The sequence below is a fragment of the Selaginella moellendorffii genome, unplaced genomic scaffold (assembly GCF_000143415.4).
Source record: "Selaginella moellendorffii unplaced genomic scaffold, v1.0 SELMOscaffold_3, whole genome shotgun sequence".
NCBI lineage: Eukaryota > Viridiplantae > Streptophyta > Lycopodiopsida > Selaginellales > Selaginellaceae > Selaginella > Selaginella moellendorffii.
Window position 1 is genome coordinate 1,234,848 of NW_003314264.1, and position 21,624 is coordinate 1,256,471.

General features: G+C 50.2%; 8 protein-coding genes and 1 long non-coding RNA gene across 14 annotated transcripts; 7 read left to right on the forward strand and 2 right to left on the reverse strand.

Annotated features, from left to right (window-relative positions):
* Positions 1-241: 241 nt before the first annotated feature.
* On the forward strand, positions 242-1,982 carry LOC9655122 (actin-7). Its single transcript, XM_002963160.2, has 4 exons — positions 242-471; positions 528-921; positions 1,074-1,687; positions 1,752-1,982. Exons 1-4 carry the CDS (start codon positions 415-417, stop codon positions 1,815-1,817), a joined length of 1,131 nt encoding a protein of 376 aa, XP_002963206.1. The 5' UTR covers positions 242-414; the 3' UTR covers positions 1,818-1,982.
* On the forward strand, positions 1,970-4,559 carry LOC112343061 (D-lactate dehydrogenase [cytochrome], mitochondrial-like). Of its 2 annotated transcripts, XM_024665934.1 has the most exons (18): positions 1,970-2,222; positions 2,277-2,355; positions 2,400-2,503; positions 2,559-2,607; positions 2,653-2,745; positions 2,794-2,908; positions 2,956-3,016; positions 3,072-3,108; positions 3,163-3,224; positions 3,277-3,373; positions 3,419-3,493; positions 3,544-3,652; positions 3,705-3,814; positions 3,868-3,930; positions 3,981-4,060; positions 4,108-4,238; positions 4,293-4,336; positions 4,385-4,559. In XM_024665934.1, the coding sequence occupies exons 1-18, from the start codon at positions 1,987-1,989 to the stop codon at positions 4,502-4,504; spliced, it is 1,665 nt and encodes a 554-aa protein (XP_024521702.1). In that variant the 5' UTR covers positions 1,970-1,986; the 3' UTR covers positions 4,505-4,559. The 2 variants fall into 2 exon arrangements, with proteins under 2 accessions (XP_024521702.1, XP_024521697.1); XM_024665929.1 differs by having other exon boundaries at positions 3,277-3,493.
* Positions 4,459-7,318, forward strand: LOC112343058 (pentatricopeptide repeat-containing protein At1g11290, chloroplastic-like). The gene is made up of 3 exons (XM_024665922.1): positions 4,459-4,514; positions 4,576-4,673; positions 4,728-7,318. Exons 2-3 carry the CDS (start codon positions 4,632-4,634, stop codon positions 6,450-6,452), a joined length of 1,767 nt encoding a protein of 588 aa, XP_024521690.1. The 5' UTR covers positions 4,459-4,514; positions 4,576-4,631; the 3' UTR covers positions 6,453-7,318.
* Positions 6,663-9,105, forward strand: LOC9643417. The gene is made up of 2 exons (XM_002963161.2): positions 6,663-7,249; positions 7,345-9,105. The coding sequence occupies exon 2, from the start codon at positions 7,583-7,585 to the stop codon at positions 8,966-8,968; it is 1,386 nt and encodes a 461-aa protein (XP_002963207.1). The 5' UTR covers positions 6,663-7,249; positions 7,345-7,582; the 3' UTR covers positions 8,969-9,105.
* On the reverse strand, positions 8,879-9,483 carry LOC112343079. Its single transcript, XR_002991164.1, has 4 exons — positions 9,438-9,483; positions 9,306-9,380; positions 9,038-9,238; positions 8,879-8,983 (listed from the first exon to the last, which is right to left on the reverse strand). It is a non-coding gene; the product is annotated as an uncharacterized LOC112343079 (long non-coding RNA).
* A 3-nt stretch (positions 9,484-9,486) lies between these two features.
* LOC9643418 (biotin synthase, mitochondrial) lies at positions 9,487-11,248 on the forward strand. Its single transcript, XM_002963162.2, has 6 exons — positions 9,487-9,818; positions 9,901-10,080; positions 10,141-10,247; positions 10,307-10,512; positions 10,583-10,722; positions 10,785-11,248. Exons 1-6 carry the CDS (start codon positions 9,552-9,554, stop codon positions 11,103-11,105), a joined length of 1,221 nt encoding a protein of 406 aa, XP_002963208.1. The 5' UTR covers positions 9,487-9,551; the 3' UTR covers positions 11,106-11,248.
* Positions 11,171-13,565, reverse strand: LOC9643419 (probable serine/threonine-protein kinase abkC). Its single transcript, XM_002963547.2, has 5 exons — positions 13,362-13,565; positions 12,033-13,302; positions 11,693-11,965; positions 11,476-11,631; positions 11,171-11,415 (listed from the first exon to the last, which is right to left on the reverse strand). The coding sequence occupies exons 1-5, from the start codon at positions 13,418-13,420 to the stop codon at positions 11,296-11,298; spliced, it is 1,878 nt and encodes a 625-aa protein (XP_002963593.2). The 5' UTR covers positions 13,421-13,565; the 3' UTR covers positions 11,171-11,295.
* A 925-nt stretch (positions 13,566-14,490) lies between these two features.
* On the forward strand, positions 14,491-18,469 carry LOC9655123 (65-kDa microtubule-associated protein 1). 4 transcript variants are annotated; one of them, XM_024665903.1, is made up of 14 exons: positions 14,491-14,579; positions 14,649-14,858; positions 15,624-15,715; positions 15,775-15,888; positions 15,940-16,143; positions 16,252-16,512; positions 16,570-16,785; positions 16,847-16,993; positions 17,073-17,232; positions 17,288-17,439; positions 17,503-17,590; positions 17,657-17,730; positions 17,866-17,940; positions 18,005-18,469. In XM_024665903.1, exons 4-14 carry the CDS (start codon positions 15,823-15,825, stop codon positions 18,353-18,355), a joined length of 1,794 nt encoding a protein of 597 aa, XP_024521671.1. In that variant the 5' UTR covers positions 14,491-14,579; positions 14,649-14,858; positions 15,624-15,715; positions 15,775-15,822; the 3' UTR covers positions 18,356-18,469. The 4 variants fall into 4 exon arrangements, with proteins under 4 accessions (XP_024521671.1, XP_024521680.1, XP_024521675.1 ...); XM_024665912.1 differs by having other exon boundaries at positions 15,778-15,888; XM_024665907.1 differs by lacking the exons at positions 14,491-14,579; positions 14,649-14,858 and having other exon boundaries at positions 15,286-15,715.
* Positions 18,470-18,498: 29 nt separating this feature from the next.
* Positions 18,499-21,372, forward strand: LOC9643420 (lysine--tRNA ligase, chloroplastic/mitochondrial). Of its 2 annotated transcripts, XM_024665894.1 has the most exons (14): positions 18,499-18,751; positions 18,798-19,016; positions 19,065-19,170; positions 19,235-19,343; positions 19,402-19,459; positions 19,505-19,573; positions 19,628-19,735; positions 19,789-19,881; positions 19,928-20,032; positions 20,089-20,295; positions 20,356-20,450; positions 20,517-20,607; positions 20,665-20,844; positions 20,906-21,372. In XM_024665894.1, the coding sequence occupies exons 1-14, from the start codon at positions 18,515-18,517 to the stop codon at positions 20,996-20,998; spliced, it is 1,770 nt and encodes a 589-aa protein (XP_024521662.1). In that variant the 5' UTR covers positions 18,499-18,514; the 3' UTR covers positions 20,999-21,372. The 2 variants fall into 2 exon arrangements, with proteins under 2 accessions (XP_024521662.1, XP_024521654.1); XM_024665886.1 differs by having other exon boundaries at positions 20,089-20,450.
* Positions 21,373-21,624: the final 252 nt, after the last annotated feature.

Sequence of the window (21,624 nt, forward strand, 5' to 3'; positions counted from 1 at the left end):
GGAAGATTCAAAGCAAAAGGAGGAGAAGAAAAAGTTTTAGAGTAGAATTTACAAATGGTAAATCTCATTTTGTAGATCAATAAAATCAATAAGAAATTCTTGCCTTCTTTGACTGGGGCTGATTGTTTTTGACTGGGCTTCTTTGAGAGTTTTCATCCTTCCCGCCCAGGCGGCGCGTCGCGATTTTAAAAACTATTCCCGGATCGACGGCTGGGATTGGCCTGCACGGGCCACAGTGGCCACCGCCCTAATGTTTCAAGCTTTTTGTGTGGGCGACTGCGACAGCGTCTGGATTATTGGAGGAGGCGATCCATCGATCGATCCATCCCCGAGCTCGCCACAGGTCTGATCGATCGAGCTCTGTGGCTCACATCGCCGCTCTCGCTTAGCGCCCTGTTTCTAGCGAGTTTCTCCATGGCGGAGGAAGAAATCCAGCCCCTGGTGTGCGACAATGGATCCGGGATGGTCAAGGTGCGCTCCTGGCGCGATTTCTTGTGGATTTTGATCCGGGGGGTGTGTTTTTGCAGGCTGGATTTGCCGGAGACGATGCTCCCAGGGCCGTGTTTCCCAGCATTGTGGGCCGGCCCAAGCACACGGGCGTCATGGTTGGAATGGGGCAGAAGGATGCGTATGTCGGCGACGAGGCGCAATCCAAGCGAGGTATCCTGGCATTGAAGTACCCGATCGAGCACGGGATCGTCACAAACTGGGACGACATGGAGAAGATCTGGCACCACACTTTCTACAACGAGCTCCGTGTGGCTCCGGAAGAACACCCGGTTCTTCTCACCGAGGCGCCGCTCAACCCAAAGGCGAATCGCGAGAAGATGACCCAGATCATGTTCGAGACCTTCAATGTCCCGGCCATGTACGTGGCAATCCAAGCAGTCCTTTCACTCTACGCGAGTGGACGCACTACCGGTATGGAGTTTTTTTTTTCCTTTGCTTGTTCTAGACAAGATGGTTGATGCGTGTTTCTTTTCTTCGTTGCTTGCGATAGACATGATGCTTCAAGTTGGTTCTACTTTTTTTTCTTCTCTCTAACACGTTGTATGATCGTGGTTTGTGATCAGGTATTGTTCTCGACTCGGGTGACGGTGTCACGCACACTGTTCCAATCTACGAAGGCTACTCACTGCCCCATGCAATCCTCAGGCTGGACCTTGCCGGTCGCGACTTGACTGACTCGCTCATGAAGATCCTGACGGAGAGAGGCTACACGTTCACCACCACGGCGGAGCGTGAGATCGTGAGAGACATGAAAGAGAAGCTGGCGTACGTCGCCCTGGACTACGAGCAGGAGATGGAGAGCTCCACGCACAGCTCCTCGATGGAGAAGACGTACGAGCTTCCGGATGGGCAGGTGATCACCATCGGCTCCGAGAGGTTCCGGTGCCCCGAGGTGCTGTTCCAGCCGTCTCTGATTGGAATGGAAGCCGCTGGTATCCACGAGACGACGTACAACTCGATCATGAAGTGCGACGTCGATATCCGAAAGGACCTCTACGGCAACATCGTCCTCAGCGGAGGCAGCACAATGTTCCCTGGCATCGCGGACCGCATGAGCAAGGAAATCACGGCACTGGCTCCCAGCAGCATGAAGATCAAGGTGGTTGCTCCTCCGGAGAGGAAGTACAGCGTCTGGATCGGAGGTTCTATCCTGGCTTCGCTCAGCACCTTCCAACAGGTACCACAACATTCTTTTGCTCGTTTTTCTTATCAGCCTTGTTTTTCTTTTTCTTTTTTCGCAGATGTGGATTGCAAAGTCCGAGTACGATGAGTCGGGTCCATCGATTGTGCACAGAAAGTGCTTCTAGCTTGAGGTTGGTCTCCAGGTTGCTATTTTTCCTTCCTTTTCGGTTCTCGGGTTATCTAGGCGCTCTAGATTTTGAAGTCTTGGCTCTTGAGGATCACGTGTCAAGTGTGCTTCATTGTTTGCCTTTGATTGACTATAAATATTTAGCTCTCTAGTCTTTAGTGTCCTCTATGGCGTTCCGTCGCTTTGCCAGTCGTGTGCTCGCGTCTAGGGTTTGTGGTGTCCGAGGGGCTAGTCTTCTTTCCAGGAGGTGCTTGGAGACACCAATTTTCTCCAGTGGGTCGTCGTCATGGAATGGGAAGAGTCAGAGGTTGGCAGCTCTGGGAGCTGCTGGAGTGTTCACATTTGCTTTGGTGGAGCTCGGATTCAATCAGGCTGCCCTTCTGGAGCAGGATGAACAGAAAAGGTACCTCAGTTGCTGGCATTATGGAGCTTTCACTGTATTCTCTGGATCGTGCAGTGTAGAAGCTTTAGTGACAACGAAGGAGGCTCGCAAGCTCGATGAATCTTTCATTTCGGAGCTGCAAGCCATCTTCGAGGTAAATAAAAATTTGTATGGCCAGTTTCTTATAGTTCTATCCAGGCCGAGAGAATTGCTTTTGATCCAGATGAAAGGTTCAACCATGGAAAGCCATGGAATACTTATCATCCCGTTGAACACATTCCCGACGTTGTGGTCTATCCAAGGTACAAATTAGTACGTTTTGCGAAAGAGTAAAAAGGCAAATTTCATTTTTGAAAGGTCGGCCGATGAAGTTCAGGCAGCTGTAAAGCTTTGCGCAAAATACAAGGTCCGCTTTCTTGTCAATGAATGTGTTTCGATATTTGGTGGATAGGTTCCAGTTGTTCCTTTTGGAGGGGCTACTTCTCTAGAGGGACAAACACTGACTCCCTCTGGCGGTGTTAGCATTGATATGCAGTTGATGAAGGTTTGGCTTCAATTGTTTCTGTCTTCTCCTAAGTTTTTCTTTGAACAGAAAGTAAAAGCTTTGCATATTGAAGATATGGATGTGGTTGTAGAGCCAGGACTCGGATGGATTGAACTGAACGAGTTTCTAAAACCTTACGGTTTATTTTTCCCACTAGATCCAGGTAAGTTTACGTTTCACTTGTATCCGAAATCCATTAGTTTATGTCAGGTCCGGGAGCTACAATTGGAGGAATGTGCGCAACCAGATGCTCGGGCTCGTTGGCAGTTCGGTAATAGTTTTGACAGTCCAGTTAGTGCTCATTTCCTGAATCACGTGATTATTAGTTATGGCACAATGCGGGACAACGTGATATCGTTGAAAGTATGCTTGGTTGGGCATTTAGTTTTCTTGTATTGATGGTTTTCTGTACTGTAGGCAGTGGTGGCAAATGGAGACCAAGTTAAATCGGGTTCTCGTGCGCGCAAAAGTGCCGCCGGGTAGTTTCTTAGATGTACTTCGACTGTTGATGGGCTAAGCTTGATCTCCCAGGTATGATTTAACGAGACTTATGATTGGAAGTGAAGGAACGCTGGGTGTCATTACGGAGGTTACGCTGCGTCTTCAAAAAATTCCCGAAGCCTCAATTGTAAGCTTCAGAGCCTGTTTGAATTATTCACAGTGTTTGCTGCAGGTGGCCATGTGCAACTTTCCTTCCGTAAAAGATGCAGCTGATGTTGCGATAGCTACGATGCATTTGGGAATCCAGGTATTCATGCATTCTCCAACTTAAGCGAAGTGGCCTTCCAATCTCTGCAGGTGTCACGGGTTGAGCTCTTAGATGAGATGCAAGTAAAAGCAATTAATCTTGCGAATGGAAGGAATTATCCTGAACAACCAACGCTTATGTTCGAGTTTATAGGAACAGGTATTCTTCTACTTAATGTTTAGTTATGAATCCTAAGAATTTCTCATTGCAGAAAACTATGCTCTCGAACAGGCAAAGCTTGTCCACAAAATTGTTGTGGAACATAGTGGTTCTGATTTTGTCTATTCAAACACGCCGGAAGAAAAGGAGGATTTGTGGAAAGTAAGCAAGAACTTTGTTCAGCCGCGTTTATTCCGACTCGTTTGAAATTTCAGGTTCGGAAAGAGGCTTTCTGGGCTTGTTCGACGTTGAGACCTGGAGCAGAGGCCATGGTCACTGTATGTGGAGCTTTCTTTTCTACTTTGTATTGAATTGTCAATTGCCACAGGACGTCTGTGTTCCTTTGTCGAGGCTAGCGGAGTGCATCTCCACGTCAAAAGCAATACTTGACGCGTCCTCACTTCCAAGGTAAGGAAATTCCCGGATATATTTGGTTCAAAGGTTTGCTTTTGCAGTGCTATAATTTCACATGCTGGCGATGGGAACTTCCACACAGTGATCCTGTTTGATCCGGCCAACAAAGACGAGGCCGAAGAAGCTCAGCACTTATGTCATAAGATGGTGCACATAGCTTTAGCGATGGAAGGTTGAGAGCTCAGGAAATTGTATTTGTTTTTTATCATATTTGTTTATCTTTCAGGAACTTGCACTGGGGAACACGGAGTAGGCGTCGGCAAGATGAAGGTATGTATACCTTCCTTCTTAGCACGAGTGGCTGAAGTTCGTGTGCAGTACTTAGAGGCCGAGTTTGGAAGCGAAGCGCTGTCTGCCATGGGAAAGATTAAAAAGTGCCTCGATCCTGATAACATTATGAATCCTGGGAAAATTATTCCGCGACAATTCTGCTGCTAAGGCGTCTGTGGTACAAGGAAGTTTTATTATAATGTCAATAACTTCGTTTCTTTTCTGAGTGCTCGCCCTAGGTTATAGAATGCAAGAAGGCGCACCTTCGAGAGCGTAAGTCCAACAATGCATTTTCATGGTCGCTACGCCTCTGCGGTGCTTCACTCTAGGACAAGCTGTAAGTGTGCTGCTGCTTTTCCTTTGCGTTTAAACAGTGCGCTTGTTAAAGCAGTGGAAGATCTGGAGATGGAGTTACTTCACTCCCGAGCTCGCATCAACCACCAGAAGAAGAGACTGCGGCATTGCCATCGCTGCTCTAAAGGCATGCGGCAGCTCCATGGATCTCACACTTGGGCAGTTCGTCCACGCAGATACCGTCCAGTTTGGTTTGAGCTGCGACATTTACGTGGCCACAACTCTCGTCGACATGTACGCGAAGTGTGGAAGTATGATCCAGGCACAGCGAGTTTTTGACGCAATGCAGTCACGTAACGCAGTCGCTTGGACAGCTTTGATCCTCGGGTATGCCGAAAATGGCCAGGGAGAAGTTGGCTTGGAGATCTTGTCGAAGATGAGAGACTGCCGCTGCCAGGCCGACTCAACGACGTTTCTCGCGGCTCTCAAGGCATGCGGCGACATAGCTGCCAGGGAACAGGGCCGGAAGATCAATGGCAGGCTTGTGCGAGAGGAAAGCTTGACGAAAGCTTGCGAAATCCACGCGCGAGCTGCCGAGGCTGGCTGTGACTCCCACCCCTTCGTTGCCAATAGCTTGATAAGTTTATACTCGAGGTGCGGAGGAGTGGAGCAAGCTCTCTCGGTTTTTGAGAAGCTCGAGAAGAAGACGGTGGTCTCGTGGACTGCTCTCATGCTGGGTTGCGTCGAGAACGGCGAAGCCGAGCTCGCGCTGGATCTCTTCTCGAGGATGGACTCGGTCTCGGATGCTCAGGCCTACGTCGCGGCTCTCACAGCCTGCGCGAGCGTGTGCGAGAAGTCGAGGCTGGATGGAAGCTCTAAACTCCAGGCACTGGAACGAGGCATGGCGATACATTCCTCTGCCGCTCGCAGTGGCCTCGACTCCACCACCAACGTCTTCGTCTCCAACACTCTGGTGGACATGTACTCCAAGTGTGGAAGCTTGCTGGACGGCCGCGCGGTGTTCGACCGCATGAGCTCCCGGGACGTGGTGTCGTGGAACGCGCTGCTGCTGGGATACGCCGAGAACGGCGAGCCGGGCTTGGCTCTGGAGCTCTTCGAGGCCATGAAGCAGCATCACCATCCTACTGCTCGGACGTTCCTCGCGGCTTTCATCGCCTGTGGCAACTTAGCGGCACTGCAACTCGGGAGGAGCATCCACAACGAGCTACGCAGGAACCATCGCCAGCTCCTCGACAGCGATCCTTTCCTGGGGAACTGCATCATCGACTTCTACGGGAAGTGCGGCAGCATGGCCGAGGCCAGGGAGGTGTTCGAGGCGATGGTGAAGAACAGACGCTGGAGGAAGGACGTGGTGACTTGGGGGGCTCTCATGGCCGGTTACAGCCACCAGGGGGACACTTCCAGCGTGCTCGAGCTTTTCGAGAAGATGGTGGCGGAGGAGAGGATCCAGCCGGACGCCGTGACGTTCCTCTCGATCCTCACGGCTTGCAGCCATGCCGGGCTGGTCGACCAAGGCAGGCACTACTTTGCGGAGATGAGCTCGCGGTATGGAGTGACGCCCGTCCAGGAGCACTACCACTGCCTGGTGGATCTTCTCGGGCGATCAAACCGGCTGGACGAAGCGCTGGCGGTGGTGAGAGCTATGCCGTTTCCAGCCAGCGCCATCACCTGGAGCACGCTGCTGGGAGCTTGCAAGAAGTGGAAGAACGCCGAGGTGGGAAAGTTTGCGTTTGATTCGTGGCAAAGGCTGGACGAGAAGAACGCCACTGCGTATTTGCTCATGGCAAGCACCACCTCTTAGAACAATTGTTTGCTAATTAATTCTCGACCGTCAGATCTCCCACGACTCAATCAACACCGTTCTCCACCGTGATTAAAATTCTGGTACGTTTGCAAATTCTCGACCGTTAGATCTCGCGCTCTTCAGTTGCAAAGGATATTCTTTCTCGTGGCAAAGAATATTCTGTTTAGACACGTGACAAGAAAGGTCGGTGTGCCGTTAGTATATAAATCGTGGCTATGGCGCCACAGCTATGGCGCGCGCGCGAGGTAATGTGGAGGATATTGATGTGGAATTGACTTGGCATAGCTAAGGTATGTCGGGATCTCGCCTGGTTCCCTTGGAATCTGCCACATCTCATCGCAATTGCTTCTCAAATTCCCCCTTCTCGCTTCTTCTTCCTTGAATTTCCTTTCTCGCGGTGGAAATTTTCTTCCCCGCTTTTGATCTGAGAAAGGATGTATGGCTATGGCTGTACGAGGATAGGGGAGGCCCTGCCCTTACGGGTGCGCTCACGGGGCGGGCCTCCAAATCGAGTGGAATAAAATCGGCTCTTTGTGTCGTGGGAGGGCCGCCAGAGTGAGAATTGGTGCTTGGCGGCCCTCCCCCTTGGTGTCGTGTGTCGCCCACTCTCTCTTTTCCCCAGTGGTTCCATGGCTCTGGCCGGATCAAGCAAGGAGTTGGGCGATCTGGAACTTGGGCGAGTTCTAGAATTGATCTAACGAACTTGGGCGAGTTCTAGAGTGGATCTAGAATCGTTTTGAAGCAGCGAGGACATCTTTCGCGTGGAATGGAGAAGGGGAGCGTTAGATCCACTGGTAAAAACTATTTCTTTGGAATTGTTTTCTCAAGAGCAAAAGAAATTGGAGCTTTCTTTGAATGAGTTTCTCAAATGCGTTTGATGTTACCGCAGGCCTCTTCGATCGATCGGTGGGGATTGCGAAAGCAAAGACTTTGACCAAAATCTCGGCCAGAGAACCAAAGTTTGACCTTTCAACCATTAGAAAATAAAAATCTGAGATGCTTTCAATCTTGGCCGTCGGCGCCCGTGAACCGCGGATAGTGACAGTTGGTATCAGACGGTTGCGATTTCGCGCCGGGAAGAGACGCGCAAACAAAATGGAAGAGAAAAGAAAGAGAAGAGCGATGCGATGAAGATGATAGCATTGGCATGCCACGAGAAGAATGCCAATCACAGCAGCAGCATGGTGGATCGTTACTGGACATCGTCGCTCGTGATCTGCCCCTTCGTCGACTTCGCATTGGCCTGCCTCGTCCTGGCGATGGCGACGCTGTTCCTCGTCTCGAGAATGACGCAGCTTTGCAGCAGCCTGGCCTCGTGCTGGTCGGGAACAACAGCCGCGGAAGAACACGATCGCTGCCAAGAGCACCACTCGTTGTCCCAGGACAATGATCACCTGCAGCAACAAGTTACTCGCTACGAATCGCAGGAGAGCACGCGAAGTTGTCTCACCTGTGATCGAAGCGGAAGGCTGGAGGGGATTTGTATCAGCTGCATCATGCGGGTGCTGGGACCTCGAGCGCAGGAATCCAGCGGCGGGAGTGGTGGGTTGTTCTTGCAGGAGATCATGATGGACGCGGCGGCAGCGGCAGATGGTAGGAACCTGGTCACTGTTTCATCTGCTCCGGTTTGTTCGTCGAGCGATGGCTTAAGGCGGCACGTAGAACTGCTGGTGGACAAGCTCCAGCTGAGGATCACGTCGTGTCCGCCGGATCGAGAGCAGCAGAAAGAGGCTCCTTCTCGGACTTCTTCTCGAGCTTCTCCTTCTCGGTCTTCTCCTTCTCGTTGCGAGTGCTTGAGGCGGGAGGGAGATGGCAAGGAGAGGTGTGACTGCTCAAAAGGCCCTGTTTGCAAGGGAGCTTGCGAGTGCTGGAGGACGCGGGAGCGGGAAGACCATGGCGAGAGCTTGGATCCACACCAAGACGAGAGCTTTTCATCGACTGGTGATCGTCCCGCCAATGCGGAAATCCACCAGGAACAGGAAGTTGACGGAAAGGAGGCATTGAAAGGTGAGAGGGAGGAGATCGAGAGCCTCTACTACGAGCTGGAGCAAGAGAGGAACGCGGCGGCGGTGGCTGCCAATGAGAGCATGGCCATGATCACGAGACTCCAGGAAGAAAAGGCGTGCTTGCTCATGGAGGCGCGGCAGTACCAAAGGATGGTGGAGGAGAAGGCTTTCCACGACCACAAGGCGATCACTATACTCAAGGAGATGCTGCTCAAGAGGGAGGCCGAGAAGACGGTGCTGGAGGAGGAGATTGAGATCTACAGGCGATCGAGCAGGAGTGGCAATGGGCAAGAGCACAGGGAGGAGGAGGCCCCGGGTGGTGGTGGAAGTGGCGGCGAGAAGAGGAAGAGCTCGAGCGAGGAGGAGACGTCTGCCACCATCAAGGCCGTGGAGGAAGAGCGTCTCTCGGTGCTGGAGCGAGTAAAGAGGCTGGAGCAGCAGCTCCAGCTCTTGCGAGGGAACGAGAGCACTCACCCGGGCCACCGAAGATCATCCAGGGCCGGATAGCATCGATCGAAAGTCCTGGAGAGAAAATTTTCCTCGTCAGGAAGGAATGCTATGGAATTTCTTGCTTACCCGGAAAGAAGGCTCTCGGTAGAGATCGTCCGGAAGGAATGCTATGGAATTTCTTGCTTGCCTGGAAAGAAGGCTCTCGATCGAAGGTCCTGGAGAGAAATTTAACCTCGCAAGGAAGGACTGCTATGGAATTTCTTGCTAGAAGGCTCCCGATCGAAGGTCCTGGAGATCGTCAGAAAGGAATTTCTTGCTTGTTCGGTCCTGGAGAGATTGTCAGGAAGGAATGCCATAGAATTTCTTGTTTAATGCTATGGAATTTCTTGCTTACCCGGAAAGAAGGTGAGATCTTTGTACCGGAGCCACAAATTTCTTGATCGATCCCAAACCAGGAGCGCAAGAAATCCTGGAATCGAGAAATGCGAGTCTGCCATAGGTTTGCCATGGAAAATGAGAGATCTACCTCACGGGAAATCGAGGAGTCGCTCGCGCCATAGCCACTCCACCTGGACAAAAACCCTAAAACCCTAATATTTTGCTCACACCATTTGGCTGTTCGTGTTCTTTCTAGCCGGCAATGGCGTTGGCACTGGCCAAGGCCTCGCGCCACAGATTCCTCCTAGCAGCGGGCTTGCGATTCTCCACTAGCGCGCCAGCTCCACCCTCCCCTGTGCCTCCGCCTCCATCGCCCGCGCAATCCAGCGCCGAGCAGCTCAGATCGGGGACTGTGGCCGCGTCCCTGGCCGCGGAGAGAGCGATCCGGGAGGGCTCGCGGACGGATTGGAGCCGGCAGGAGATCCAGGAGATTTACGACTCGCCGCTGCTCGATCTTCTCTTCCATGGGGTAAAAGCTTTCTAGACATGCATGGCAAAAGGTTCTCATCGCTAGTTTTCTTCTTTGTTTCTTCTTCTTCGCGACAATGTAGGCTCAAGTCCATCGCCATGCTCACAATTTTCGCGAAGTTCAGCAGTGTACGCTGTTATCGATCAAGACTGGTGGATGCTCTGAGGATTGCGCCTATTGTCCACAGTCTTCCAGGTACAACACTGGCGTGAAGGGACAAAAGCTCCTCAGTGAAGACGTTGTTCTTGACGCTGCTAGAAAGGTGAAAGAATTTCTTTTTTCTTTGTGGCTGGATCGTTTCATACTTTTTTTTTCTACGCAGGCTAAAGATGCTGGTAGTACCAGATTTTGCATGGGCGCGGCTTGGAGAGACACAGTGGGAAGAAACTCGAACTTCAATCAAATACTCGACTACGTGAAACAGATCAGGTGTGGATCATTCACTCTTTCAAGAATTCACTTTCGATTCTTTTTGGCTATGCGAGCAGAGGTATGGGAATGGAAGTTTGCTGCACGCTTGGAATGCTCGAAGAAAAGCACGCCCAAGCTCTCAAGGAGGCCGGCTTAACAGCCTATAATCACAACTTGGACACGTCAAGGGAGTATTATCCAAACGTTATAACCACGAGGAGCTACGACGAGCGCTTGAAAACTTTGGAAATCGTCCGAGACGCGGGCATAAGCGTGTGCTCAGGCAAGCTTTCTCTTTTCCTTCCGCTTTTTTTTCTCCATGAAACTAGCTAAAACTATGGCTGAAACATCAGGTGGCATCATCGGTTTAGGAGAGCAAGTAGAGGATAGAATAGGCTTGCTACACACTCTTTCGACGCTCCCTCAGCATCCAGAGAGTGTCCCAATCAACGCTCTAGTTGCTGTCAAAGGCACTCCTTTGGAAAATCAAAAGGTAACTCTTCTCGTTCCATCAAAGCTTTAAACTCGAGAGTTTCTCTCCTTGTGTTTCTACAGCCGGTTGAGATATGGGAGATGGTCAGAATGATCGCCACAGCTCGGATTTGCATGCCCAAGGCGATGGTGAGGCTCTCGGCGGGGCGAGTAAAGTTCTCTCAGCCGGAGCAGGCACTGTGCTTCATGGCTGGCGCAAACTCCATCTTCACAGGCGAGAAACTTCTGACCACTCCAAACAACAGCTTTAGCGAAGACCAGCAGATGTTCCAGCTCCTGGGACTCATTCCAAAGCCGCCAAGCTTTGGAATTGAGATCCAGCGAGATCAAAAGTGTGGATGTGCTCAACAAAACTCTGGAGACCTTCTCCAGCAGGCGGTATAACATTGTGATGAGGAAGAAGATATAGTTCCATGATAAGCAATTGAAACAAAAGAGCCTTGTCTCGATCGAGGAAGAACTATCCATTATTTTCTTTGCTCTTTATGTACACTGCTAATCACTGGCAAAAAAACTATAGCTACGTATATACTTTCTTACTTGGACGAGACCCAACCTCGAAAAACTTGTGTTCTCACGGAGCCATGATCGAGTCTATCGTATACGAGAGCGAGCTCGCCATATTACTCTGCAAAACCAGGCTTTGAAGAGTTTCCATGATGTTATACTCGGGGTCTAGCTTTCGCTGCCATCCCTGCGCAAAGTGGTCCACGAATTTGCATCCCTTGAAGCTAACTCTTTAAAGAACGCCTACCTCTAGAACGAGTGTCGTCACTATCACAGTGCAAACATCGCCATCGATGTTTACTTTGTGCCTGCGTACGCGCTCCAAGAGCTCTTGTATGCAGTCGCCCGTGTGCAGTACAGCGGAATCCATCGCATTCCAGTCTTTGAAACAGTCCTCGACTTCCTGTTGCAAATGAGGAAACGATGAGGATACAAAACGATCAAACCAACGAGCTAGAACTTACTCTGACAAAACCTTTTGGATCGGGGCAAGTTTGCAGTTCCGAGAACTGGAGAGCGCACTCAGCAGTCTTGCGGCCGTCTCGCATTGCGATCCCCTTGAAAAACTCGAGGAGCGTGCGCCGGTCCTTATTCGAGAGCTCTGCTGTCATGCCGACGTCCAGAAAAACTAGATGCGGATGCGATCGAAACAGTCCCTTGCCAGGCACGGGATTAAATCGCTCCATTCGCACCAGGATGTTGCCAGGATGCAAGTCTGCATGGATGAAGTTGTCCACCTGTGAAATGCCAAAACAGTGAGAAAAGAAAAGAAAAGAAAAGAAAAGATAACCAGAGAAGACGTACCAGCAGCATCTTGAGCAGCGTATGCGTGCCAATGTGTGCCAACGCGCTGTTGATGTGGGATCTCTTGGGAGAATCCACAAAGCGCGATACGCTCTCCCCGCGCTCATACGTCTCCACGAGCACGGCCGGGTGGACGAGGGGATACAGCGGCTTGGGAAAAGATACGTCCTTCCAGCTCCGAAAGTTGTAGAGAAAGCGGCTCAAGTGCGCAGCTTCTCTCGCGAGATCGACCTGCGTCAGCATGAACACTGCGAACTGCTGCACGCTGTCCTCCAGCCTCAGATACCGCAAGCCGGAGAAGTGACTGCACGCTTTCACCACCCAGTTGATGAGAATGAAATCACGCCTTATCACTTCTGTGACTCCCGGATGCCGGACTTTGACAGCCACCGTCACCGGCTTCTTCCCCTGGCCCCTCAAAACCGCGCGGTGGACCTGAGCAACACTCCCGGACGCCAGCGGCTCCTCCTCAAAGTCCTCAAACAGCTCCTCGATCCTCTTCCCGAAAGCGCCCTCCACAGTTTTCCGGGTCTGCGAGAAGCTGTGCGCCGGAGCTTTCGAGTGGAGCTTGGACATCGTCTCGCACACGTCCTTTGGAAAAAGGTCCGGCCTTGTGGCTGCCCACTGCCCCCACTTGATAAAAGCGGCCCCTGCTCGCTCCAGACTGCTGTGAAAAAGCTCCAGCCAGAAAAGCCGCAGCTTGGCGTCTGACGGGTCGGCAAATGGAGCTACAGCGAGCGCTGGAGCGAAAACCACCACCAAGTAGAGCGCTCGAAGCAGCAGCATCATTCCTTCCACCAGCGACGAAAAGATCCACAGCACGTAACTAGGCTGGATATCGGAGTGGTACGAGAGAGGAACACACGTCGGAGCCTCGGACTCGGCCACCAGCCTGCGCATGAGCGTAGCTTCGCCGACCAGAAAAGCTGCGATCCTGGGACTAAACTGCGAGCGAACGACTGCCAAGCTCATCGTCCCCACGACTTTCCATAGTGGATGATGGTAGTAGCATCTTCCCAGCCAAGAATTCTTCCATGCTCTCCCTGTGCTACTCCCGAGCTTCCACCCGGCAAAGCCAGTCCCTTTCTTCTTCCAGCCATCCTTGAATTCTACTCCTGTTCTAGAGAAACCAAAGACTATCCTATTCCCGCCGTGTCTAGCCAGATTCCTCGAGAGTACCTGGAGAGGACTGGCAGCTGCTTCTTGCGAAAGAGTTCCATAGTGATGGTGTCCATATCCAATCCGAGAAAAACTGGAATTGGACAGAGTTCTACCAAAAAAAAGCATCAAAATCGAGTCTTTAGGTGAAAATGCGGCAAGAATCCATACCTGTGGCAAGCTCTTCTCTCACAGGCAGCTCGGGCAGCCCCGGAGAATAGCCTGTTCATCCTCTGCGCGAGGCCGATGGATCATACTCTATCCAAAATACCGCTGCTCGCGATCAGAATCCGGGAAATGTAGCGCCAAATCAATCCACCGGGCGATCGATTCCACGAGCCACGCGCCACACGCTCAAACCCTAGAATGCCCCGGGTTTAGGTTTGCTTGGCACGTGGAAGGTTCGAATCCCGCGAGTTTTGCACACTGCTAAAGGGATTCGATCTCTGGATCGGGCAAGAACCAAAGAAACCCTAAAAAGTTCGTTGTTTGATAGGAGATGATGAAGTGAAGGCCATGCTTGGTGAGTACCAGACAAGAACACACAGCAACAGTGATAATTGAGCCTCTTTTTACTTCACGCAACGATATCTCTCTCGATTCCATCATCGATCGAATTGCAAGCCATTTCTTTTCCGAAATAAAATATTCGTCATTTTTCTTGTTACAAAAATACTTCGGGAAAATACAAAGCCAACGAACGCTTGCATCAATCGATGAAATTTTTGGTGAAACGTTTGCATTGCACGCACAGCGTAGGACTGTCCTTGTCAACGAAGGGGGAATTGACCAACTTGGGTGATCCTGGGTTCGAATCCTCTTTGCGCAAAGGTGAAAAAAATGTCACGTTTTTAAAGCTTTTTCTTACTGTCATAACATTTAACTTTGACTCAGAAATCCTGTGGACAAGGCATGTGCAAGAGCATGTAAAAATTTGGCTAGAGAAATGCAAGCCCAAGTTCCTGGGAGTGTGACATGACCAATGTTGACAAGATTGGGATTTTACTGGCCTTGTATGACATGGGGCAAGGGGAATTTTGAGGGAAGAACATAAAAATTGGAGGGGAAAAGAGTGGGAAATGTGGAGATAGGGCTTTGGATTCTATAGCCCAAGATTTAGATATGCAATGGTGGCTTTCTTTTGTTGTTTTGTGTTGGTAGGCTTTCAGTGTCAGGGGTGCTGGTACTGCCTTATGACATAGGCATGCTAAATCCGGAAGGGTCCGGCTTATGACATGCGGCGCTGACTAAATCCCCTGATTTTCCCCTGGTGTTCAAGGTAAAAACGCACAAAGTTACTCCATTTCTATCTCCATTCATTCACGGCTGCTACTTTGCTGCATCAAATGCTGTAAAACCCACGCCTTGGGCAAGAACGAGCAACGCTCGGTAAGAAAAAATGGAAAATTTCAAGTTTTTCTGCTTAAAAATCGTTTTTTCCTGCTTTTCTTTTTGGAGGTGGAGGGTTTTAAGCTGGGTTCATGTTTGTTTAAGCTTTGATAGAGGCGAGAGACAGTGATCGACAACAAAGGGGGCTTTCAGAAGCTGGGCAGCAGCGCGCAGTGCAGTGGCAGTGGCCAGTGTGTGGCGATCAAATCAAACGCAGCGAAAAGAATCGAGCTAAACAGCCCATGAAGAAAACAAAGGAAGGAGGAGGAAGAAGATATCGTATGCTCTAAAACTCCAATGCGTGCCTTGTGTGTGTTGTGATAGTTTTCCTTTGTTTCTAGCTAGCGAGCTTCTTCTAGTTACATAGTCTTCTTCATAGATCTTATTTTCTCTCTTATCTTTTGTTCCTTTTTTTCTTTTTTTCTGCCTGTGGGTTTTGTCTATTCTTCCTTTCTCCGCAGTGTTCCAAAATCAGTGCAATGCGTTTCTGGCAATAGCAGCGTTCGTGAATGCCAAAGATCTGTCCCAAAGGCAGAGTTTTTTCTCCTTTTTTTCTTATCTCCCTGGTCGATGGTGTCACCACCACTTGCGAAAAGAAGGGTCTAGCAGACCACCCAGTGCTACATTCTCAAATCTAAGCTTCTATTCCAAAGTGGAGATTATTTTTCCCTCTAGCTTTGCAAGCTTGCTAGCTATGGTGGTCGGTTAAGCTCTCCGTGTTGGTATTAACTTGTGTGTGTTTTTCTTGCCTTCCTCTTTCCGCCCTTTGCTTTGCAGTGGACAGAATTTTTTTTTCCCCTCTCTCCCTCTTTTTTTTGCTCCTTTTTCTCTTCCACTTTATCTTTGAGACTCCGCTGCTGGGCTTTATTACTCTCCTCTCCTTCCTGGTTTGAATGCGCGAGAAGGAAATGAGAGTGAATGTGAATGGGCTGCTAGAAGAATGAGAGACCCATAGATTCAAAGGGGCTTCTTTGGTTGCGAGAGATCTGCGAGAGACGAGGAAGAACACTCACTCAAATCTCCATTTTTTGTGCGCTATCGCAGGTCGCTGTTTGAGGTACCACTGGAAGAAACAAGAAAAAATGGAGCCTTTGTGAGCGCGCGAGTGTGACAATCGTGGTGGTGTGGGTGCCAAGGTAAGCATCAATCCCACTGTACGTGGGTGGTTCTCTCATTCATTGTCACAATGCGTTAGAAGGAAGAACTAAGAACTGAGAGCTACAAAGACCCACCATAGCCGCCCATGCCTTCGATCACACAGGCCCAGATGGTGGAATCTACGTGTGGATCTTTGCTGCGGGAGCTCCAGGTACGAGAGGGCTGTAGCGATGGATTCGTGATGGGTTTGTTCTTCTTGCAGCACATATGGGATGAGATTGGAGAGGATGACACAGAGCGGGATAGAATGCTAATGCAGCTGGAGCAAGAGTGTCTCGAGGTGTATAGGAGGAAAGTAGATCAAGCCAGCCATGTCCGGGCAAAGCTCCGCCAAGCTCTAGCCGACTCCGAGGCCGAGCTCCAGACTCTTCACTCGGCTCTCGGAGAACATCCAACTTTCACTCGAGTGAGTCCTTCTGTGTTCTTTGGCAAAAGTGTGGTTTTGTTTTTCATTCTTTTGCTTTTTCCGCTGTTTCTTCGTGCTCGTGTGCTTATCTTGGAACTTTGCTCCCAGGGTGAGAAGAAAGCCTCTGGAACTTTGCGGGAGCAGGTTAAAGGAGTGGCTCCTCAGCTGGAGGAGCTGCGAGTGAAGAAGGACGAGCGGCTTAAGCACTTCAACGAAATCTCGTCGCAAATTCAGAAGATATCCGGCGAGATCGTTGGCTCCGCGACTTCCCAGCTCGCAAACGGAGACATTAAAGCGGAGTTTGAGGATTTGTCGCAGCGGAGGCTCGAGGAGTACCAAGCCCAGCTCCATGCACTCCAGAAAGAAAAGGTTGGCTAGCATTGGATTTCCAAAGAGCTTAACGAGAGTTTTTGCCTTTCACCGCAGAGCAACAGGCTTCACAAGGTTCTCGAGTACGTGAACAGCGTGCACGACCTCTGTGCCGAGCTGGGCCTCGAGTTCTTCAAGATCATCACCGAAGTTCACCCGAGTCTGGATGACTCCCACAGCGTGCAGTCGAGGAGCATCACCAACGAGACGCTGGATCGGCTGGCCAACACGATCCAGTCACTCGAGGAAGAAAAAAAGCGCCGGATCAAAAAGGTCTGGATTTCTTTGAAGTTCATGGAAGTGATCGTATGATCATCTTTTCTTTTGCTTCTAGCTGCAAGAACTTGGGACGAAGCTCGTGGATTTGTGGAATCTCATGGAGACACCAAAGGAAGAACAGCAGCTGTTTAGACACCTCACTTGCAACGTCGCGAGCTCCGAGTGTGTTCCTGGATCTCTTGCGTTTGACATAATCGAAGAGGTACTAGCGTAAACAATCTAGACAAGAACTTTCAACTCAAGATCATCGTTTCTTCTCGTTTGTTCTTGTAATGATCTAGGCGGAGGTGGAAGTCGAGAGGCTGGAGCGTCTCAAAGCGAGCAAGATGAAAGAGCTGGTGATGAGAAAGAGGCTGGAGCTCGAGGAGATTTGCCGGCAGACTCATATGGAGCCGGATAACAGCACCTCGCAAGATAAAACCAATGCTCTCATCGATTCTGGTAGAGTATTTGTCTCGTTTTCTCTCTCTCGTTGCTTGATGAAGTTTCACGACAGGTATGGTGGATCCATCGGAGCTCTTGTCAAGGATAGAAGAACAGATTGCTTACGCGAAAGAAGACGCTGTTAGCCGGCGAGACATTCTTGACAAGATCGAGAGATGGATGGGAGCTTGCGAGGAGGAGAGCTGGCTGGATGACTACAACAAGGTGTGTTCTTCTAGTCTCTATACTCCCAAGAGCTTGAAAAAGTTCACAATGTGGTTTTTCTAGGATCAAAATCGGTATGCTGGTGGTAGAGGCGCTCATCTTAATCTCAAGCGTGCCGAGCGAGCTAGAGTCACCGTTACGAAGCTCCCTGGTAGAAAAAAAAACGTTTTTTTTTCGCTTGTTTGTGTTAAGTGCATTGATCGATCTCGCTGCACAGCTCTTGTGGAGTCTTTGATTGCAAGGACGAGGTCTTGGGAGGAAGAAAGAAGCCAACTTTTCATGTACGACGGGGTAAGTTCTTCCAACTTCGAACTTTGTTTCCAAGCTTTCTGGAAATTTTCCATTCCTTCGCAACTCCTTGTTTCAATTTTTGTATAGATGCTTGCTCTAAAAGAATGTTTTTTTTCTCTCTTTTTTGTTCCACAGGTGAGATTACTGGCAATGCTGGAAGAATACAACCTCTTGAGGCACGAAAGGGATGAAGAGAAGCGGCGAATGAGGGTACGCAAAACTTTCTCGTCACCAGTGCTCTCCATTTGATCGCTCCCCATCGGTTCTCTTCCAGGATCAAAAGAAGCTCCAAGACCAACTTCTCACCGAGCAAGAATCCATCTTCGGCTCCAAGCCCAGCAGCACGCCTCGAAGCAGCAGCATCAAAAAGGCCCAGCCCCGGAGCAATGGGATGATGAGTAGAAGGCTCTCCCTGGGCGGAGCTCTCCTCCAGCCCGTGAGCCCCGAGACCCCTCGCACAAATGGGCACCGGCTAAGCACTCCGGGAGGAAACAATCGCAGGGATTCCAGGCCTCTCGCCACTGTCCCTCTAAATTTTGTCGCGGTGAGCAAGGACGACAGCCACAGCTCTCATTCCTTCCCATCGGTTGCGAGCTCGGATCCCAATTCCCCGCAGTCCAAGTAGACCAGTTCCCCTGTTCTTCGTTCTTCTTGGTTTTAGGGTTTATCCTCTTGTCAGTTTTTAACTGCTTTCGGTGAAATCTCCATCTCGCCGGACTCGAGCCTGGGACCAGTGAAACCCCTCCTTAGGGTTTATAAAGTTTTATTCTCTTCCTCGCGGGCGATGGCGATGGCGTCCCCGTCTTGCTCGGTCCGGATTCTCACCGGCGTCTGGCGCGATAGGAGCGGACGATTCTCTCGCAAGGTGCGAAGGATCCCGCATTGCTTCAGCAGCAGCGCCAGCACCGCCAGCAGCACCGAGGTTTCTCGGATTTCCAGGATTTCCAAGAATGCTGGCGATGCAGGCGAGGATTCGGCATTGGCATCGGGCAGGGACGTGCGGGGATTGCGCCTGAAGAAGGTAATACCGGTGTTTGTGCTGGAGGTGAAAATTTTACTCGATCCAGGTGGAGGAAATGCGAGGCCTAGGCATCGAGCCTTATGCGTATTCCTGGAATCGGACACACAAAGCTACGCAGCTCCAGGAGAAATACGCTGACTTACCCGCAGGAGGGGTGGCGGATTCGGACGAGGATCGTGTGTCTGTGGCTGGCCGGATTTTTGCTCGCCGAGCGTTTGGAAAGCTCGCTTTCTTGGGAATCCGAGATGATTCGGCTTCTATCCAGGTACCGATCTTTCATGGTTGCGACTTATTTCTATTGTCTTTCTTCCAGCTCTATTGTGACAAGGCAAAACTTGAGAGTTTCACTCAATTAAAATCCACGGTTGATATTGGTGATATTGTCGGCGCCACAGGAACTTTAAAACGAACTGAAAAAGGTGTGTATACTTTTCTGGCAGTGAAAAGATTGAAGAACTGAGCTGCATTGTTCTTTTTCCTTAGGAGAGCTCTCCGTATATGTGGATAACCTGGTGATTCTTACGAAATCAATCCTTCCATTACCCGAGAAGTGGCACGGCCTAACAGACATTGAAAAGCGATACCGTCAGAGGTTTCTGGGTGGGCTTTCTCCTTTCTGTAAGCTGACTAATCATAGAAATGTCTTCCAGGTATTTGGATATGATAATGAATCCCGAAGTAGCTGGTGTATTCCGAGCCCGTGCAAAAGTGAGTACTTAAACATTGCTCCTTCTTTCATTGTCGCTGCTCCAGGTTGTTTCAGTTATTCGCAGGTTTGTCGAAGATCTTGGATTCCTCGAGATTGAAACTCCGATTTTACAGGTGTGCTCCCAGTTTACCAATGCGGATGATATTTTCTTACTGCATTCTATGCAGGGGGCGGCTGGAGGAGCAGATGCCAGACCATTCATAACTCATCATAATTCATTGGAACGGGATCTTTTCTTGCGCATTGCTACTGAGCTACATTTAAAGCGTATGCTGGTCTGTGCACCATCGCTTACGGGAAAGCCTTCAGCTTACGGATTGCCCTGTAGGTTGGAGGTTTTGAAAGGGTCTACGAGCTTGGCCGCATCTTCAGAAATGAAGGAATCTCTACGCGTCATAATCCTGAGTTTACGTCCATAGAGGTAAGTAATCTTGTTACTCCCTCTCAGTTAAGAATTTACAATTCAGATATATCAAGCATATGCTGACTACAACGATATGATGGCTTTGGCCGAGGAGCTCGTTACAAAATGTGCCGAAGCCATCTTCGGAAACGCAAAGCTACTCTATCAAGTATGTCTACTTTGTGTCGTTCACATACCTTACCTTATTTCCATTTCAATTGCCAGGGAACAGATATATCGCTAGAAAGACCATGGAAGCGGGCTAGCATGCAGTCACTGGTTCAGGAGGCCACTGGAATCGACTTTAGTGCTTTCGGCAGTGATCTTTCGGCAGCAAAATCGGCGGCTTTGTCAGCATTATCACCACGGAAAGACGAATCTCTCCAAACTGTTATTGCAAACTGCGCAACAGTCGGAAACGTTCTAAATGAGGTGCACAGTTACTTTCTTCGTCTCCGTCGGTTTGTAAACGTAATGATGTCGGTGGCTCAGGTGTTCGAAGCAGTCGTGGAGAAAACACTAATACAGCCAACGTTCGTCACTAATCACCCGGTCGAAGTTTCTCCCCTTGCCAAAGCCCATCGGAGGTGACTTTCTTTCAGTAACTTCTTCTATAGTCTATTTCGTCGGTTAAAGGGAATGGTTCTTTGCAGCTTTCCAGGCCTGGTCGAGCGCTTCGAACTTTACATTTGTGGCCGGGAGCTGGCCAATGCATTCTCGGAGCTGACAGATCCGATAGAACAGGTTCGTGCTCTTGTTTCTCCTTGCCATCCCGTGACTCAAGCAGCCTTTTGTCATCAGAGAGCCAGGTTCGAAGCGCAAATCCGAGCTCACAACAAGCAGCTGGAAGAGGCAGCAGCCGCTGCGCGAGACCGCGGAGAATCGGCGGTTAAGCAACACAAGAACGACTCATACGAAGTCACTCTAGACGAAGACTTCCTCACAGCACTGGAGTATGGAATGCCTCCCACCGCCGGAATGGTAAGAGAGTTCTAAAACTTGGAGTGACTGATAGAAATCTCTTCCTTTTATACCTCTCCAGGGAATTGGGATCGACCGCCTCGTCATGCTTCTCACGGACAGTCCAAGCATAAGAGACGTGATTGCTTTCCCGGTGTTAAAATCCCAGCAATAAGCTAAAAGCAAAGCTCTATTGTTTTAGGTGGCTTTCTCCGTGGACGCAGCGACGAGGGTGGTGGCTATCGCGGCTGCCAAGTTCGGTCGCAATCTCCTCAACGAGAATCAAGTCATTGTCATCACGACATGGACACGGAAGCTGTTCGGGAGCACTACTTCAAGTTACGTGACATTCCAGATCACACAGCAAAAGCATGGATGGCTCGTGGCGGTAGTGGTGCGATGGTCACGGCACACAAGGAGCTATACGCCTACGATCTACGTGCCGGTACTACCAGAGTTCTGAGGCCATTCGGTGGGGAGGATCTAGCCCCAGCAACCAGACTGTTGTACACTTTCGGCTTTCGAAGGCAGTGATTGGGAATTGCGGTGTGTGATTGTGATTGTGTGCATGTGTGTGTGTGTGCTTGTGTACCTGTGTTGTGTGATAGAATGAATATGCGGAATTTCGTATGAGTCGTCCTTGTGTTGTTTAACACCCGATTCTCCCCTCAGGCGCAATCCCAATGCCGAATCCTCGCCTCCATCGCCAGCACTCTTGGAAATCCTGGAAGGAACCTCGGTGCTGCTGGCGCTGCTGCTGAGAGAATGCAGGATCCTTGGCACCGCTTCTGAGAATCTGGA